The following is a 20,744-nucleotide window of genomic DNA, read 5'->3' on the forward strand; positions in this document are numbered from 1 at the left end:
TTGGGAGGCCAAGGTGGGCAGATCACTTGAGGTTAGGAGTATGAGACCAGCCTGACCTGCATGATGAAATCCTGTCTTTACTAAAAATACAAAAATTAGCTGGTGTCGGGTACCTGTAATCCCAGCTATTCAGGAGGCTGAGGCAGGAGAATCACTTGAACCCGGGAGAAGGAGGTTGCAGTGGGCAGAGATCACACCACACTCCAGCCTGGGCCTCTGTGGTTGGAGTGTGGTAAGAGACAGAGCGAGACTCCATTTACAAAAAGAAAAGAAAAGAAAAACCTGTAAGATCAGCTAATTATATTGCTTGCTATTCAGTTAATTTCATATTTCTTTCAATGTAGGTTAACTTACTGGATGTTTTTCTCTTAAAAAAAAATATATCCCCAATATTCCATCCCTCCTTTTCAAACCCAAGCTGGTGTGACTGTCTTCAAGACACATCTGGCTAGCTTTGTGCAGTAGCAGTATTGTAGTCAACGAGGTTTATCCGAGGCATGATTATCGTTAATTGAAAACTTTTTATAATACCCTGTGACAACTTGCAATATAGTTGTCATTGGCAATTTCTGACAGTCTCTATGGAGACTGACTTAATAAACACATCTGGCTACTGAGACAAAAGCAGACAGGTCCAATAATTGTAAATCTCATATTTATTATAACAAAAATTATGACATGTCCATTTGTGCATTCTGCTTGAGTATAACTCTGGTATGTAAATGGCCTAACGGAGCACTATACAGCCATGCTGATTGTGGCAGCAGTAAGGAACACAGTTAAAAAGTGTCAAAGTGGAGAGGCTGGGGCAGGGAGGAAAATGGGTTCAGGGCCCTTGGGTGCAGGTTCTTGTCCAGTGGCCTAAGATCCACTTCCCCTGGACAGAAACGCTGCAGCTGCTCGGCCTCCTCATTCAGTGAAGTGAGGGTGAGTTGTGAGGCAGGCAGGCTCCCGCAGTGGGGTAGGGGAGAGGAAACATCAGTTACTTGGGCTGTGTCCTTACGCCAAGACTACAAAACATTGTAAGCCTCACTATACAACACTGAGCTATTTACAATAGAAATTCTCAATCAGCTGTTCTCTCAGAGAAAATTAGTGAATCCCAGTGACTTAAGTCACCTGACAGAGTAAAGCAACTCCTAGGAGTTAGTCTCCATATTCTACAAATGTCTATTATTTTCAAGACAAAAAAAAAAAAAGCCTTTCCCCCCCAAAGAAATACAGAATTACAATATTATTAAATCATTTAGCAATGGCAGCCTGTCCTGCCTTCCAAACAAAACAAAAAGCCATTTTAAAAAATATTACATTATCATTAACTGTTTCTCTGTAATATATTAAACCTTTTGTTCTTTGTCTTTACATATCTGATATGTTAGGAGAAGTTAACAAATGTAAATCGTATTGGTAAAGCATCACTAGAAGTGGTGATTATTTAAAAAAAAATAACCCAAAGAAAGAGAACCTACAGATGAGCTGCAATGACAGGTTGGGAACGGTGTCTGGGGGAAGGGCGTGGAGTAAAACCCCTGGTTTAATGTGAGCCTGGGAGACTCTCGAAACTCGTCTTTTGTGGTTAGTTTATTTGTTAAATAGCTCGGCTGGGTCATAGTGGCGTGTCGTAATAGTCTGGCAGCTGGTCTAGCTGGTAGTGCCGCGGCAGCTGTGGCTGGAGCGGCGGTGGCGGCGGCGGCGGCTGCTGCTGCTGTTCCTGGTGATGCTTCATGATTTCTTTGACCTCCTCTTCCAGCTCTGGGGGTATGATAAACTGATCATCGGGGTCCGGCTGAGCCGGGGCAGCAAAATAGCCTCCAGGCTTTCGAAGAGGGGCGTCTGCAGCCACCTCTATCACATTGTGGCTCCTTTCCTGGGGTGCAACAGAGCCATTGGCCCTCCGGCGCCCGATGGTCCCAACAGCAGAGAAGTCTGCCTTCCTGGGCAGACCCGGCTCATCCTCGTTGGCGCTGATGACGATGCCCTCGTCGCTGGCTTCAGCCGGCACCTGAAGCAGGTGCTGCTTCTCCTTCTCCTTGGCCCGGCTGCAGTGAATGTCCACCTCTACTTCCACCCGGCTGCCGTTGGTGAAGACGCCCTCGATGGGCTCCTCATCGTCACTGTCAAGGCCGTTGTCAGAGAAGGCGCTAGAGAACGTGGCGCTGGACAGCTGGCGCTGGAAGGAGTTGGACAGACAGACGGGGTGGAGCATGCAGCGCTGCTCACTGGGGTAGGCGGGGCTGTTCTCGCTCAGGGCTCCAGGCGGGGGCTCGTCGGAGGCCGTGGACCCCACCTCGCTGCTCATCTCGGAAGTGGAGAGCTCACTACTGATCTCAGAAGCCATGCCGCTGCTGGAGGACGGCACACCCAGCCCATCTGAGGGCCGATCCTTGATCACCATGTTCACCGAGGAAGGGAAGATGCCGGGGCTGGGCGGTGGCACGGCCCCACCGGCGCTGAGCTCGCAGCAGCAGAAGCTGTCCTCGGTGACGCTGAGCTGCACCACCACAGCGCTGATGCTGTCGTGGCAGCCGTAGCTCTGGGCCAGCGTGCACAGCTTCTTGGCAGCGGCCAGGGCGTCGGGCACGTTGCGCACGGCCTCCACGGCCTCCTCGACAGACAAGCTGTCCCACAACCCTTTACTGCCTAGGATGAAGAACTCATCCTGGGGGGTCAGGAGCACCGACTGCACGTGGGGGCGAGGCACCACGCTGGGGTGGAGGAAGGTGTAGCCCAGGATGCGCGTGGACTCGGTCACTCCGTTCACCTTGCCATCCTGGAAGAACAAGGGTTTGCAGACAGTTAATACGGAGCACCTGCAGCAACTGTGCAGGTTCCCTGCAGGTCCCCGACTGTCAGACCACAGAGAAGTGCTGTGTGGCCTACGGAGGAAAGTGAGTAGTTAATGTGCACCTGTCATCAGAAACCCCAGGTAGTAGGCCTAGGCAGGTAAGAGGCAGTAGGGACAAAAGGAAAAGATTTCGGTTATGTGTTCCTGGAACCCTGTTGGCACTAGGTCCACAAGCCCCACTGTTTCTCTACAGCAAGCATGGCTGGCTAGCTCCTCCTGTAAGCCCACAGGACTCTGAGATAGGAAGAGCCTTTCTAATAGAAGCCAGTCCTGAGCAAAGACTCACGAGGCTGGCATACATCCAGACAGTGCCCCCAAATCTCCATTGCTCTCCATGATCACAAGTGGCAGTAGCATCTGAAGGTCCAGAGGGGACTTGAAAGTACTTAAGGGGTGGAGACAGCCTTGGTGTGACTAGGTGGGTAAGAATGCTCACGTCAGGAGAACAGATGCTAAAGGACATGCCAGTTCTTACAACTTCCTTGAACTTGATTTCCTGATGGTCCATGGAGAAGGCAGGGTCTACTAGCTTTAGTTTAGCTGGGTGCATGCTATGAAATCAGTTACCAAAGCGCCAGACCTGGTTCCTTCCTTCCCTCCCTTTCCTTCCTTCCTTCTTTCTCCTTCCTTCTTTTCCTCCCTCCCTTTCCCATGTGTACCCGCTGATTATTCTTCAAGTTTTGAGATTCTCAGGTCCATGACATACCTCTATATGGCCTAGTTTTAACACCTCTTTCCAGGAAAGGCTCCATTATGACAAATCCCTGTCTGGGATGACCAAGTGTTTCTTCCAGAGAACATCCACTTCCTTTCCAGCCCTACCACCTTCCTTTATTTGGGATTTGGCAAGGTGTTTGCTTGTCCAGAAGGATGCCTTTCCCAGCTCCTCACACAACTTCGCCACCCCACACTTTTAAGTAGGTAAGCATTCCCATTTGTAAAATTAGTAGTATGAGCTTTGAGACAACTTTAAACTGCCTTGATTCTACTGACATAATCTGTCCCCAAAGCACGGAATTTCGCAGAAATTGTTCTTGCCATCCTGCCCAAGCCTTTAGATTTCTCTCCATCAAAACCAATAGTTTTGTGACTCATGACAGTGAAGCTTCCAACATGAGATCCAGGAGTGCTGCTGCATTTCCTAATTCATCAAAGTGTCGGTCATTTGCCCTGTGCCTGAAGAAAATGATGTGGGCAGACAGCAGTGACCTACAGATACACCTTCAAGAACTTTCCAGTCTTACATTGTTGATAAAACCCATAGAATCATGTACAGTTTGACTCTGGTGAAAGTTTATGGTCCAGTAGAGAAAAAAGACTGATTCCACACAGGCTCTGATGAGGGCCGTAAGAAAGAAACAGACTCAAGCTATACATCGGATTCTGTGCAAATGAGTGTGTGTGAATCTGTTCTATTCTTGGAGCAGAAAGGATTAACACGGACGGCAGACAGTGTTAGGGAGCAGAAAACGATGCACTGAATTAAACTTCACATTAACATTATGCCAAACACAGTTAAGGAAAATGATTTCTGTGACCTAAATGAATCACAGTTTGCACGTCAGACTTCTCTTGTTTTCTGCGCCTCTCCTGTTCCTCGCTTTTGTCTGCATTGCTTAACACTTCACAGTGAGGTTTTGTTTTGTATTGCGTTTTACCTCTCTACCTGAGACACGCCCTCCAAACACACATCCCCCCATCCGCTGTGGGGACTGCCCTGCGGGTGTTTAGCCACAGGTGCTCAGTGGCCTCCATCCGCAGCATGCCAAGCGCACTCTCTGCCCCAGCTGAGAACTGCTCACTGTAGTTACATAGACATTCACAGTTTACAAGTCATAGCAGCCTTGTCAGATAGGATAGATATATGAGGCTTAGAGAGGTTTAAAGGTCATAGCCTGCAAGTGCAGAGCTACGATATGAAAACGAGCAGTGTGAGGTCGGGTACAGCCCTCAACCACTGAAGCAGCCCTTTGCAGAGTGGCTGCACGGATGGAACGGGGTCGTGCCCGTGAGGCACAGTGCCTGACCCAGGGAGGCAACTGAGAACCAGATGTCGTAACGTAAGCAATTCGCTTTGTGATACTATGGATTTGGAATTCTAATGTCGAATCTACTTCAAAAATGTTCTTTGAAGGCAAATGCTCCTTAGCTAGTTTCTGCTATGACCTGGTCTCCTCTCCTCTCCACCATTCTGGGGAAAAGCCCTCCCTCCTCACCTCAGTGATAATGGCCTTGTGCTGTTTAATCCTCTTTAGCTCTTCTTCACAGCTCATGACGTAAGATCTGGACAGAGGCAGTGGCTTTCCATTCCGACAGAGAACTGTTTGGCACTTGCCCACATTAGCAGAGATCAAGGTGAAGGATCCTCCTGGGTCCACAGGGTCATGTTTGATATGACAAAGGACAGCAGCACCGCCAAGCTTCTGCCCAGCAGTTCCAAGTTTCCTGGAATCAGAAGAGAGGGGGTGACAACCACAGCCCACGGGTGCCAGTTCTGCCAATTCCACAGGAAGACTGCACCACTGGACAGGGCCAGGAAGGAGACAGCTGGGGATTCCACTCCGCCTCCTTCGTCAAAGCACACACTGCTTAGCCTCTCTGAGGAAAAGAGCCCCTGAATCTGACATCACACACATCCACACACAGACCCTCACAACTGGGAGATGGTGTCGCTGTACCAGTAAAAGCCACAGGTGCTGCTCTGGAAGGCAGGAGCCCCTGGGCTGCTGTGTACAGCATGCTACCCTCATCAACCACACTGCCCGATCAGCGCACTCCAAAGACAGCAGGAAAATGACTTATTTCTCCATCTGCTTCTCTAAATTCCCTCTGTGCCCAGGAGAGGAACACTGAAAAAACCATGTACATAAGAGCAGGTATAGACATCCTGTACCCACTGACAGACACTTCAGAAAAACTTGACAACCCTCTCTCCCTTTTATATGGATGTTTGCTGGTAGGAGCCTTTAAGTACTGGAGTGTTCATGGTCCTGCCCTATAAGGCAGGACCAAGACCATCTATTCTAGAAAATTCATAGAAAGGACATTCTAGTGATCAAACATCAAGTGCTTCTGATTTATCCTTTTAATCATGACAATCCACAGACTTTCCAAATACAGAATGCACCTGCAGATTCTGAAAATTAAAAATCAAAAACCACTTTCACGAAGCTACTTCTTCTGGCAGATTATCAAGGGAGAAAAACAGCGGAGAGGGATAAAAGACTATGATTGCTCCCACGACCTCAAGAACTCCTACAGCAAGCCCCACAAGTGGTAACACGGCCCAGGCCCCTGCTGTTCCTGGATGGTACAGGAACAAGGACGTTAAGAAACATCCTCCCCCGTTTTACAAGGGCAGACCCTCAGGTACCATCTCTTCTATCATGTGTCTAAGGTAAGCAAGCGGCAAGAGGAGCAGTGGAAACCACGGCTGCCTACCTGCATGCATTAGGAGATCCTGCACAAAGACCAGTTCCCCTAAGGACCAAAAGCTCATCACACATCCCATAACCTCTTAACAGACAGGCAAAATAAGAGACATAAAAAAGACCCTGGAGAAGGACCCACAGTTTAGGATACTAAACTCCAGCTTCCAGATACGTGCCTCTCGGCCCTTCCAAGGAGGCTCTCATTTCTCCCTTTCATAGGCACAGTGGTTCGTAAAACGTATAGCAAGTTATCTGAGATTGGGGTTCTTGGTTTTTAATTCTTATCCAGTGCTTGATAGTCTATAAAAAGCAGGCCTCTTGGAGGCTGCAGAGAAATGTGTTTGTGCTGTGGTGTGTGTGCAAATGTGTATGTGTGTGCATGTATGTGATACATGCGTGCTGTTTTTCGAGGATAACAGAGTAGTGAAAACAGGAAAGTGGTGTGCCTGCTAGTCAGAACATCCTCTGGAGTCTTACTACCCGAGGTCAGGTCCTGGCTGCTCTACCTACTATCCCTTAGGCACTGTGTTTCAGCTCTCTGCACCTCGCTTGCAGTAACTTTACCTGGCTAACTAGTAACAATTTATGATACTTAAGGTACTTAGAACAATGATTGATACATATCAAGGGCTTGCTAGATATTAGCTTTTATTGTTCAATTGCTAATTGTACATGCTCACTGAGACTCTAAAAGACAGGGACAAGCGTGGCAGCAAGAACCACCCCAGGCCTGCCTCCCCCAAGCTCTCTGAGAGGAACCACGCGTGACGCAGGTTTAACTATCAAGGCTGCTCTGACTACTCCGCGGCAGACACTTCTACCCCTCCAACAAAGCTACTCGCTCTGACAGAATGTCACGGGAGAGAAAGCAGAGAAGGACCAAAAACCACGGCTGCTCTCACGACCTCAGGTACCAGTACACTCATCAGTCCTGGGTCCCACACTAGCAAGTCTGCAGTACGCTATTTATAGAAAGGCAATTCCATTATCACCTAGAAAGCCATGAAGGTGATAAGAATGAACAATTATTTGAATGAGGGAACCCTCGTTCCTCTGAGAGTTACAAACAATATTCCACAATTTCTACAGCAACCTAAAGCTCTGCTGCTGGTGGAAACTCCAGGCTATGGCCTAGGATTCTGCCGGTAACACTGTCTTGAACGTTTAATAAAGGGGAAAACAACATACAAAGAATGATTTAACTCCTGGCCTAAAATCTGACAATCTTGATTTCATAAAAGTTTGCACTATCTCAAACCAGTGATAATACTTCATAAGGGCCAATAAACTAGGATGGAAATGGTCCATTTCAAAGAGAGGTCCCCACACCAGAAAGTCTAAAAAGCCTCTAGAGCTCACATGATTTGGGAGGAGAAATGGTATTGCAAACAATCTGATGAGAATCTGCAATCAGTACAGGCCAGTGAGGTCCAGTTCTCAGAGAAACTCACTCCCTGTCATTGTCTGAACAACAGTGTGTCTCAAGCCGGAGCACCATTCCTAACGCCTGGGCAACACCAAACTTGCCTGAATGCATCTTGGTACTCATAGTCAAAAAACAAGGCTTGGAGATCATTGCGCACCTGCTTTTCTAAACAGAAGATAAATACTTAAAGAGCAAGAAAACACACAGCAGGTAAGCAGGAACTCTTTTTACCTTTGCATGACAATGAATGTATTGACCATGTATTCTTCTTCATTTTTTGTTTTTTGCAGCTCTTCAGCCAAAATGTCACTCATGGTGCACTGGAGAAGGTAGGGCACCTCGACGTTCCGGTCTCCATCAAACACACCATACAGGGCTTCGCGGTTGTCACAGAAGTTATTCACTGACAGGGCTGCGACACACAACCTGCAAGGCAACCACGCATGTGTGCTGAGTCCACTCATCTTCCTGCTCCAGGCCCAGGACAATGCTTATTTATTTTAAGGTTTCCCTAAATCAGTTCTGTCACTTTCTTCATGACTCCAGACAGATTAACAACAGGTAAACTGACTCCAGCTAATTCCTATCAGCCGATTTTGATTAGCGGAGAAGGATGAGCACACATTATGTTTCACACATGCCTTCCTACAAGCTTCTCTTCTGATGAGTTTATTTTTAAATAGCAATGACAGAAGGGGAAGAAGAGGCATGGGAAATAAGATTATGAATCCATGTCTACAGATTCATTCAATAAGCAGTTACTAGAATCTCCACATCCAACCAAATTAGAAAACTAAAACACTAGGGAAAATGCACAAAACCTGTATGAAAAGCATGTAAAAATATAGAAAAAGCCTCAAATGACTTTCATCAAAAAAATTCTTATTTCTATTTTTTTTGAGACAGGGTCTCCCTCTGCCGCCCAGGCTGGAGTGCAGTGGTGTGATCTCGGCTCACTGCAGTCTCCACTTCTAGGGCTCAAGCGATTCTCCCACTTGAGCCTCCTGAGTAGCTAGGACCACAGAAGTAGGCCACCATGCCCAGCTGATTTTTGTATTTTTAGTAGAGAAGAAATTTCACCATATTGGCCAGGCTGGTCTTGAAATCCTGAGCTTAAGCCATCTGCCAGCCTAGGCCTCCCAAAGTGCTGGAATTACAGGTGTGGGCCACCTATGCCCTGCTTTCAAATGACTTTTTTAAAAGGCAGGAAAACAAAACCCAACTAGACGACAGGAGCACAGTTCAGTGATCTGGAGAGAGCCTGCTGCCTGCCCAGTTTCCTCCTGGGGAAGCATCCAGGCTGCAGGCCAGGGAGGAAGACCCAAATGGAGGCTGTGGTCTCTGTGCATTGAGGAGATGGAGCTGTGGGGAAGGAGGACAAGGTGGCCAGAGTCCCCAGTCAGTGCATTGGAGGAGGACAATGGTTCCTGGCAACAGTGGGAAGTTTGGAGACTTTCTCCACTCCAAGCTCAAAAGAATAAAACTATTTCCAAGAAACTATGTCCCAGAAACTGCCCCAAATGAAACAAACAAAAAAAAACTGGGAAAAAAGAAAAAAAAAAAAAAAAGGTTAGAACACTGGTGAGCGGTGGGATAACTTTAAACAGCCTAACAAATAACAAACTACAGGGAATTGGAGTCTTCAAAAGAGGAGAGACAGAAAACATTTTATAAGAACTGATGGCTGAAAACATTTCAAACAGGAAGAAAATTATAAAACTACAGATACAAGAAGCTCACCAAACTGTAAGCAAGAGAAACATGCAAAAAAACGTAGACACATCATAATCAAATTGCTAGAAACCAGGAACAAAGGCAGGAGGTAGAGTTGGGGAGCCAGGACATGCCCAATAGCAGGCTTCTCCCTGAAAACCTTGTAGGAGACAGTGGAGCAACATTTTGAAGGTACCAGTGGAAAACAACCAGAAAACCACCTAGACTTCTAAGTCAGTACAAACGGCTCGGAAATGTTAGAGGGAAATGAAGACATTTCCAGGTGCACAAAAAAAAAAAAAACATTTACCACTAGCAGGCTGACACTACAGAAATGGAAAAGGAAATCCCTGAGGCACAAGAAAAGGTTACCAAATGGAAATCTGGACCCGTACAAAAGATGATGCACAATGACAACGACAGCCAGGTGAGTCAATAGAAACATTTCCTTTCTTTTTTTTTGAGGCGGAGTCTCACTCTGTCACCCAGGCTGGAGGGCAGTGGTATGATCTCGGCTCACTGCAACCTCCGCCTCCCGAGTAGGTGGGATTACAGGGACCTGCCATCATGCCCAACTAACTTTTGTATTGTTAGCAGACAGGGTTTCACCATGTGGGACAGGTTGGTCTCATACTCCTGATCTCGAGTGATCCGCCTGCCTCAGCCTCCCAAAGTGCTGGGATTACACGCATGAGCCACCACGCCTAGCCTCATTTTCTTATTTTAAAAATCATCTTAGAACAGGGATTCTCAATAGAATATTCAATAATATTCTAATAATTATTGGGCGGCAACAACAGAGTTACCTGGCTCAAAATGTCATTGGTATAGAAGTTGAGAAACATTGCTTTAGAAAATAACTAAAGTAGGCTAGGCATAGTGGCTCATGCCTGTAATCCCAGCATTTTGGGAGCCTGAGGCGGGCGGATCATGAGGTCAGGAGATCAGAACCGTCCTGGCTAAGACGGTGAAACCCCATCTCTATTAAAAATACAAAAAACGAGCCAAGCATGGTGGCGTGCACCTGCAGTCCCAGCTACCCGGGAGGTGGAGGGTGGAGTGAGCTGAGATTGCAACACTGACTTCAGCCTGAGTGACAGAGTAAGACTCTCAAAAAAAAAAAAAAGAACTAAAGTAAAAGTAACAGTAATGTATTTGGAGATTGTAACACAGACAGATGCAGAACATATGACAACAATAGCATAAAGACCAGGACAGGAGAAGGAGAAGTATGTATTTGCAAGGTTCTTATAAGTGATATTATTATTACTTGAAGGTAAATGGTAATAAGGTAAAGATCATACTATAAACTCTAAACGAACCACATGTATATACACAGAGACGCATGATAGAATAAAATCAAATGCTAACAATCCAAAAGAATGAAGAAAAAAGAAGAAAATAACGAACAGATGACACAAATAGAAAAGACAGAAGGTTTTAATCTAACCATATCAATAATTTCATTAAAGGCCTTAACAGTACCCAAAAGACAAAAAATTCAGACCAAATTATAAAAAAGACCTAATTATATGCTGCCTATAAGAAATCCATTTTTAAATATGAGGCAAATAGTTAAAAAGTAAAATGATTTTTTTAAAGGTATACCATGCTAACATTAATCAAAAGCTGAAATGGCTACATTAATATTAGACAAAGCATATTTTAGAACAGGAATATTACAGAAATAAAGAATAAAGAAAAAAAGACCTAATTATATGCTGCCTATAAGAAACCCATTTTTAAATATGAGGCAAATAGTTTAAAAGTAAAATGATTTTTTAAAAGGTATACCATGCTAACATTAATCAAAAGCTGAAATGGCTACATTTAATATTAGACAAAGCATATTTTAGAACAGGAATATTACAGAAATAATAAAGAAAAAAAGACCTAATTATATGCTGCCTATAAGAAACCCATTTTAAATATGAGACAAACAGGTTAAAAGGCTAAGGCTTTTTTAAAAGGTGTATCATGCTAACATCAAAAGAAAGCTGAAATGGCTGTTAATAACAAAATACATTTCAGAACAGGAATATCACAGGAATAGGAGTCAATCATAAATGGGTTAGTTCATCAAGAGGCTACATCATTCTAAATGCTTACATACTTAACAGAGCTTCAAGATGCATGAAGGAAAAACTGAACTACAAGGAGAAACAGAACTCCATATTCATAATCTCTCGATCATCAACAGAATAAGTAGACAGAAAATCAGTAGGAATATGCAAGGCTTGAGAACAATATCAGCCACCTTCAGCTAACTGGCACCATACCCAACAGCAATTTTTTTAAATGCATACAGAATTTTTACCAAGATAGGTGAGATTCTGGACCAAAAACCAGTCTAAATAAGTTTAAAGGATTCAAGTCATATAAAACATGTTCTCCAACTGTATTAGTGCAACTGCTTAGAAAGAAAGTTACAACTCAAAATGCTTATATTACAGAATTAGGGGTCTCAAATAAACGATCTAAGCTTCCATTTAAAGAAACTAGAAAAAAGTATACAACAAACCCAAAGCAAGAAGAAAGGGAATCATAAAAATAAGAAAAGCAGTTGAGTGTGATGGCTCACACCTGTAATCTCAGTGCTTTGGGAGGCCAAGGCAGGAGGATCACTTGAGGCCAGGAGTTCACGACCATCAGCCTGGGCATCAGAGCAAGACTTCATTTCTACAAAAAATTTTTAAAAATTAGGTGGGCGTGGTGGCTCACACCTGTAATCTCAGCACTTTGGGAGGCTGAGGTGGGCTGATCATGAGGTCAGGAGTTCAAGATCTGCCTGACCAATATGACGAAACCCCGTCTCTAATATAAATAGAAAAATTAGCTGGGCATGGTGGCATGTGCCTGTTAGTCCCAGCTACTGAGGAGGCTGAGGCAGAACTGCTTGAACCCGGGAGCGGGCCAAGATTGTTCCACTGCACTCCAGCCTGGACGAAAGAGAGAGACTCCATTTCAAAAAAAAAAAAAAGAAAAGAAAAAAGGTATTGGTGGTGATGCGCACCTGTAGTCTCAGCTACCTTGGAGCCTAAGGTGGGAGGATCTCTTGTGCCCAGGAGTTTGAGGCTACAGTGAGCCACTGCAGCCCTGCCTGGGAAACAGAGCAAGACCCTGTCTCCAAAAATAAATAAATAAATAAATAACCATAAAACAAAATAACAATTAAAACATAAGAAATATAAAACAGGGCCCTGGACATGGTGGCTCACGCCTGTAATCCCAACACTTTGGGAGGCTGAGGTGGGTGGATCACGAGGTCAGGAGTTTGAGACAATCCCGGCCAAACATGGTGAAACTCCATCTCAACTAAAAAACACAAAAAAATGAGCCAGGAGTGGTGGCGGGCACCTGCAATCTGAGCTACTTGGGAGGCTGAGGTGGGAGAATCACTTGAACCCAGGAGGTGGAGATTCCAAGGAGCTGAGATCACAGCACTGCACTTCAGCCTGGGTGACAGAGTCTGCCTCAATAAATAAATAAAAAGAAATGTGAATCAGAAAAATTATAGAGAAAAATCTATAAAACCAAAATCTAGTTCTTTGAGAATATCAATAGACAAACCAAATCAAACTGATCAGGAAAAAAGAAAAGGCACAAATTACCAATATTAGAAATGAGAGAGGGGAGGAACATCTCTACAGATTTTAAAAGCATAATAACGGGCCGAGCATGGTGGCTCACACCTGTAACCCCAGCACTTTAGGAGGCTGAGGTAGGTGGACTATTTGAGGTCAGGAGATTGAGACCAGCTTGGCCAACATGGTGAAACTCCATCTCTACTAAAAATACAAAAAATTAGGTGGGCATAGTGGCACATGCCTGCAGTCCAAACTACTCAGGAGGCTATGGCAGGAGAATCATGTGAACCCGTAAGGGAGAGGCTGCAGTGAGCCGAGATTGTGTCATTGCACTCCAGCCTGGGTGACAAAGTGAGACTCCATTTCAAAAAAAAAAGCATAATAATGGAATATTATGAACAGGTTTATACCAATACATTTGAAAACTAGATAAAGTGGACAAATTCCATGAAAGATACAAATTACCGAAGTTTGTTCAAGGAGAAAGAGATAATCCTATTTAAAGACATTGTAGGTTTAAAAAAAAAAATCCAGGCCCAGATGGCTTCACTGGTGAATTCTTTTAAATATTTAAGAAGGCTATATTACCAATTCTATACAAACTCCTGCAGAAAACTCAAGAAGAGGAAACACTTTCAACTCATTCTATGAGGCCAGCATTACCCTGATACTAAATGCAGACAAAGACATCACGAGAAAACGACTACAGACTAATATCTAATATGCAATATAGACATCCACAACAAATTAACAGGAACCCTAGTCCAGCAGCATGCAAAAAAAGATAATACATCATGACCAAGTGAATTTATACTTAGAAAGCAAAGTGTATTTAACTTTTAAAAATGAATCAATGTAATTAAGCACATCAACGGACTGAAGAAAAAAAATCATCTAAATTGATGAAGAAAAAGCCTATGACAAAATGTGTTATCTGTTTATTACAAAAACTAAGATTTTATTATAAAATCTTAGCAAACTAGGTATAGAAGAGAATTAACTTGATAAACAGTGTCTACAAAAATACCTAGAGCTAATATATCACATCTGATTGTGAATGAACAAGGTCTCACCAAAGAAGGTATATGGACGATAAATAAACACATGGAAAGCCTAGGGAAATGAGAATATTATTAGAATAGCCAAAAAATGAGATAATATTATTAGAATAGCCAAAACAATAACAACCGGACAACACCTGCTGGTAAGGATGTGTAGCAGCTGAAACTCTTAGAGGTTGCTGTTGGGAATGCAAAATGATACAGGCACTTTGCAAACAGTTTGGCAATTTCTTACAGAAGTAAATATACACTTACCGTATGACCCAGCAATCCTGTCCCTAAGCATTTATCCAAGTGAAATGAAAACATGCACTCATACAAAAACCTCCATGTAACTGTTTGCAACCTGTACCATTTTTATTCACAACTGCTAAAAACTTGGGACAATATAAAAACATCCTTCAAATAGTGAATGAGTAAAACAAAAACAAACCATGCAATAAAAAGGAATGAAACGAAACAAACTACTGACACACGCAATAGTACAAATGAATCTCAAAGGCATTACACGATGGGAAAGAAGTCAGACTGAGAAGGCCATATACTATATAATTCCACTTACATGACATTCTGGAAAAGGCAAAATTAATGAGATAAAAAACAGATCAGCAGTTGCCAAGGACAGGAGTTGGGAAGAAGAAATGACCAAAATGGGGCATGAGTGAACTCTGTTAGGTGATGGAACTGCTCTATAACTTGTGGTGGTTACAGATGATGATATTCTTTTACCAAAACTTGCAGAACTGTATATTAAAAAGGGTGAATTTTACTGAATACACATTATACCTTCTTACATATATAAATTAATTAAAAAAACATTATTAAGCCCTTGCTATGTATCAGGGCTACATACCAGAGATATAAAATTAAAAATAAAATCTTTGCCCTTGAGGAGTTCAGGGATAAATAATGATAGTAATGACTTATCATTAATAATATTAGTAGTTAATACTTAAACAGGGTTTATTATATGACATACACTGTTCTAAGTATGTCATATATGTTAACTCACGTGATCCTATAACAACTCCATGAAGATAGGTAGTTTTTGCTTATTTCTTATTTTAGCTAAACAGAGACCGAGAAACTGACCATGGTCACACAGCAAAGAGTACAGAGCTCAGGTTCAAAGCCAGGCAGTCTGGCTCCCATCTCAATACTTTGCAATTCTTGTCTCTATTAAGAAAAACAAGTTATCCAAACTATATGGCAATTAGTGTCAAAGTTACATTTTAAAGTCATTTTATTCTGTCTTCCTTCTGTAAACTCCCCTTGATAGTTGGGATAACGTAGTATGAAAGAGAAAACAAAAGTACAGTAACTTTATTATTATTTTTTAAGTAGAGTGGTGATCTATTATTAGCCTTTCTTTTTTGGCTAAGTTTCCTGTTCGGTTTTTAATCTAAAGAAGAGGCTAGTGGCTCATGTCTGTAATCCCAGCACTTCAGGAGGCCAAGGAAGGTGAATCCCCTGAGGTCAGGAGTTCAAGACTGGCCTGGCCAACATGCTGAAACCTTGTCTCTACTAAAAATACAAAAATTAGCTGGGCATGGTGGTGGGTGCCTGTAGTCCCAGCTACTTGGGAGGCTGAGGCAGGAGAACCGATTGAACCAGGAGGTGGAAGTTGCAGTGATGAGACTGCGCCGTTGCACTCTAGCCTGGGCGACAAGAGTGAAACTCCATTGCAAAAAAAAAAAAAAAAAAAAAAAGGTTAATTATCCAACTGTAGCTCCCTCTTGGGTTTCCCCAAAGGATCAGAAATGACCTGACAGGAAGAGAATACTGTACCCCAGGGAAAAGGAGGGGGGGGAGAGAAGCGAATAGATGTCTATTGAGATCTGGAGACAAGACAACCAGTTTTCCCCTTCTTTCAAGGTGGCAAACAGCAAACTCCTTGTTTAAATGACTATCAACAACGCACACAAAGTAAAAACAAAACAATAAAAAACACCAGAAAACAAACAAAAATCTCTCCAGAAACTTATACTGGCAAAACCAAAAGGTTAAATAAAGCAAGGGAAATAGAGAGTGAGGGCCAAGGGTAGTCTGGGACTACTGTGATGCTGTCCATTTCTATTTCTTATATTTATTCATTTCTCTCTTTCGGTGACTCTGATTGTTCATTTTCTATTTCTGGATGCAGGTGGTGGTCTGAAGGTGTGTTCACTTTAGAACAAATCAAAGGGTTGCAGTGCACTTTTCTGTACCTCTGTGACACAACTGTGGAAGGAGGAGTAATGCCAAAAAGCCTACTCAGATCTAATTGGTTACTTGCTCTATTAATACGTGAGTAGATAATACATGTTAATATACAGTGATATTTAAAAACTAAGATTTCACATTAGTGTTCAGGAACTAGCAGTACCATATACTGGTGTTTGTAAGCAAGACATAAGAGATCCTTTGATCTAAAAAGTAACAATCTACAGAAGGAAGCTTTGAGTGCTCTAAAAAATATATGAATTCTCCTCTGCCCCAACACAATGACCTATTGTGCAAAGTACATGGAAATCTGGCAGTAGCTAGAGCCCGGGCGAACTGAGGCACACCTCCTCTGGTTATTCTGCCTTTTCTGAGCAAATAGAACAGAGTTGTTAACTCTTTTCTATAGAGCACAAGACCAAATGACACCTTAGGGAAAGGGGAAAGGGGAAAAGGTCAACGCATCAGATCTAGAACTTGAGTTGATGCTGTTTTCTGTCCCAAGAAAAAGCAGTTAGAATGGCAGCAATAATTCCAAACCTTTTATTTTCCATAAAGAGTATTTAGACAGTCGGTGGTTCTCAAGCTTAGACACACATTAGAATCACCTAGGGGAGATTTTAAAACATTCTGATTTAATGAGTCTAGTTTGGGAGACTTAAAAAAAAATTTCCTTACCTGACTGATTCTAATGTGTGCCCAGGGTTGAATACTAATGTTAGCTATTATTAGATCTACCTCCACTTTCTGTTCTTCCCTTACTAGCAATAATTTTGTGTTCTTGTACTTCAGCTAATTCAATTACGACCATTCTAATTTATAGGCTTCTTTACCTGTCTAGGTACTAATTATTAGCACCTCTTCACACAATACAAGCAAACCTGAAAAGCCTGCTTACGTTTTTCAGGAAAAATCAACATCTGTATCTAAGAGAGGGAAGGTTGGGGAAAATGGAGAAGAAAAAGATACTTAGATGGTCAAGTCCTGGTGGCAAGGCAAGCAGATGACATTACAGGCAATGGACATCAAACTCCTCCTGCCAAGCTAATTTAGATTGTAAAAATAGGTCCATGGTCAATAACAGGAGTGAACTTGAATATGCACAATTAAGCTACTTCTCCTCTAATGCTGTCTCTGTTTTGCTTGATAAACCTCAGAGCTTTAAAGATAAAAGGGCTTTTCAAAGGAGCAGGGATGCATTTCAATACTTAGGCCTTTTGCAAACACTGGAGTCTTACACAAATGTAATGTGTCAGTTACCTTGTATCCTAGCAACGTCTCCTAATAAGGGAGAGTATGTGATGCCAAGCAAGGCCTTTACTTAATGTTCAAACATAAGTCATGAGGGGACCTCGCTCTGGGGAAACTTGGAATACTCCAATAAATTTTACATGAGAAAAGTGTGTACTATAGCACTGAGTTTCTTTCTACCCGACTAAAGGAGTGAGGCTGGCAGAAGGCAGTTCTTCCAAAGTTTCATCCAACTTACTTGTTTTTTACCCCTGAAGCTTCAGTGTAACCATGACTCCATACAGCTGGGGCTCCAGAAGCGTCTCCTGTAGAAGGCTGATCAATCTTGAAACAGCGGATATTACTAACAAGAAAAACAGGGAGGGAACAGGAATCATTAAAACCAAAAGTGTGCAAATTGCTACCTTTATCTGAGAAATAAAAAATACACTTGTTAAGCACTCTATACTTACCATTTCGTACTGTTTAATGTGTCTGAAATATTTATCAGCAATAAGAACCAGCTCCTCATTGTAATGAAAACCAAGGTACATATATACAGAGCATGAAAATTAGTTTTAATGAGCATCATAAAGCAGCTATTAGAGACTTTCACAGGGTCCACATTAGATGACTGCTCCCTCCTGGGAATGACAAGGTTCTCAGCCTTGGCATGAAAAAACAAAACTTAAGTATTAAGATGGGTGTATTCTTACACAATGAATACTCAGACTTGAAAAGAACAAAAACAAAAAACCTAAGCCACAATTATACTGTGTTTAGATGATGCAGATAATTCTGCAATATTCATCTCCAAATCCAATTTCTGTCCATTAAACCCTCCAAATATTTGACAAATATTATCACGGACTTGATGTTCCCTGGAGCTTCCAATTCTTTCCTCACAGGTATAAGCCAAGTATGCTAATATCATAAAATAAAACATGTATGTAAAATTACAAAGTAAATGGGGGTATTTAATAAATTACAAGTTAACTGTATGTATTTAAACTGGGAGACTTCTTACTTCACCTTAGCCCTCACATGCCATAACTGATCCAACAGGACCCAAAACAGAAATACTAAAGGAATAAATTCTCAAATAGGGTTTCTTAAAAATCAGCTTCTAGAAAGCATCTGTGCCCCCAAACGGGAAGTAATTAATAGATGTGAAGTAGTCTGAAGTAAATCCTCTTACTTGTAAATTGCCACTAAGTTTCCCCCTCATTATTATTTAAACAAAAAGTATATGTATTAGCTCTTGACAACTTAAGCAACACCTAAATACTTCTATCTTTACCCCAAGAATTAAAATTATCTGTTGGTACCGATTACTCCCAAATCTAACAAATACTGTATATCCTTCCTAAGAACAAGTGAAAACTTTAAGAAGTAAATCAATATCTAACTAGTATTCCTTTGACTCAGAAATAACTGGTGGCAATTTTTCTGAAATTTAAAATATATGGTTAAAGAAAAGTTTCTACTCTCAATTACTAGCAAACATTTACTTTTCCTCTTAACCTGAAAAACAGTGTCAATAGAAAATCCCCCAATCAAGTTAATTCCTTGTATTAACTTATCAATAAGACTAGAGCTAAATCTTTTTTTCTAAGTTTTCAATTCTATCAATACAAGAGGCATTAACAACAACGAAAAAAGACAGTCCTCCATTTGCTCTTCATATGACCTGGTACTCAATTTTATCCATCTGAAACAGTAAGCAATATAATAGGTTTTTAAAGACATGCCCTAAGGCTCTTCGATACATCCTGAAGTCCAGGGAAAAGTAAAGGCTCATTTCTAAAGACATTTACAAGTTTTATAGAACACAAAGTCTTCAGAGAAATAATTCCATTTCCTAGTCTGATTATTAAAGGAAAAAAATAACTCTTAACCACCCCCTCTCTCCAACACACAAATAATTCTTTCTAGTGAAGCAGCAATTTCTCTTCTCTGCCTGGCTGAACATAGTGCGGCTCAGCAGCTATCTGCAGTGATCTGAATGCTGACTCTTGTGTATTTTTATTTTTAATTTTTTGAGATGGAGTTTCACTCTTGTTGCCCAGGCTTTATGGAGTGCAATGGTACAATCTTGGCTCACTGCAACCTCCTCCTCTTAGGCTTAAGTAATTCTCCTGCCTCAGCCTCCCAAGTAGCTTGGATAACAGGCAGGTACCACCTCGCCCAGCTCATTTTTTTGTATTTAGTAGAGACAGGGTTTCACCATGTTGGTCAGGCTGGTCTCAAACTCCTGACCTCAGGTGATCCACCCACGTTGGCCTCCCAAAGTGCTGGGATTACAGGCATGAGCCACTGTGCCCAGCCATCTTGTATATCTTTAAATGAGTCGGAGAGAGTTCTGTGAACCAGAGCTCAATCCCACAGAAGGGTCCTCATATGCACTTCCCTGGCTCACAAAGAACAAATAAGCCAACCCCTCTAAAAGTGCAAATAATATATGGAAAATCTTCCAAGTAATTAAGAATCCACAACCTTCCAGATGTTAAACAGAAGGTAACATTTTAAGAGAATTATTTTTTTGCTATAGGAAACTTTGGGCTGAGTACATGAATATTTTTAAAAGCTTGATAACAGTAGGCCAACTGCTTTTAACAAGAGTGTAATACCAAATTACACTTTTTCAGCAGCACCATTCTGAGGGGGAAAATATTATTCAAACATTTTATTCTGTATTTGTTTGATACACTAGTAAGTTTGAACATCTTTTCATGTAACTATTTGTACTGCTTTTGTTAAATGTTAATGTCCTTGGTTTATTTTGTTTGAGTACTTTTCTTACTGTCTTATAAGAACACTTTCTAGCCAGGCACGGTACTCACGCCTGTAATCCCAGCACTATGGAAGGCCAAGGTAGGCAGATCACCTGAGGTCAGGAGTTCGAAACCAGCCTGGCCAACAGGGTGAAACCCCGTTTCTACTAAAAGTACAAAACTTGGCTGGGTGTGGTGGCAGCTGCCTGTAATCCCACCTACTCTGGAGGCTGGGGCAGGAGAATTGCTTTAACATGGGAGGTGGACGTTGCAGTAAGCTGAGATCGCGCCACTGCACTACAAGAACAAAACTGTCTCAAAAAAAAAAAAACCAAAAAACAAAAAACCAAGAACACTTTCTAGTAAGAATATTAATGCTTTTATTTTTCTTCCTAGTTTGTCATTTGCCATTTATATTTACTCTTGAGAATTTTTGAAAGACATTTAACACTTTTATGTATAAAAATTATACATA

General features: G+C 42.2%; 1 protein-coding gene and 1 non-coding gene across 2 annotated transcripts in view; one reads left to right on the top strand and one right to left on the bottom strand.

Annotated features, from left to right (window-relative positions):
- The first annotated feature begins 450 nt into the window (after positions 1-450).
- On the top strand, positions 451-588 carry LOC120361776 (U4 spliceosomal RNA). Its single transcript, XR_005577893.1, has one exon. It is a non-coding gene; the product is annotated as a U4 spliceosomal RNA (small nuclear RNA).
- A 50-nt stretch (positions 589-638) lies between these two features.
- PHLPP1 (PH domain and leucine rich repeat protein phosphatase 1) overlaps positions 639-20,744 on the bottom strand; it is a 255,340-nt gene continuing 235,234 nt past the window's right edge. The window contains exons 14-17 of the mRNA XM_010336870.3: positions 17,755-17,859; positions 7,934-8,128; positions 5,062-5,290; positions 639-2,770 (exon numbers count right to left, since the gene is read on the bottom strand). Of these exons, the coding sequence (XP_010335172.3) occupies positions 1,607-2,770; positions 5,062-5,290; positions 7,934-8,128; positions 17,755-17,859 (1,693 nt within the window). The 3' untranslated portion in view covers positions 639-1,606. The remainder of the gene's footprint in view (positions 2,771-5,061; positions 5,291-7,933; positions 8,129-17,754; positions 17,860-20,744) is intronic.

The sequence above is a fragment of the Saimiri boliviensis genome, chromosome 13, assembly GCF_048565385.1.
Source record: "Saimiri boliviensis isolate mSaiBol1 chromosome 13, mSaiBol1.pri, whole genome shotgun sequence".
In the NCBI taxonomy this organism is placed as follows: domain Eukaryota; kingdom Metazoa; phylum Chordata; class Mammalia; order Primates; family Cebidae; genus Saimiri; species Saimiri boliviensis.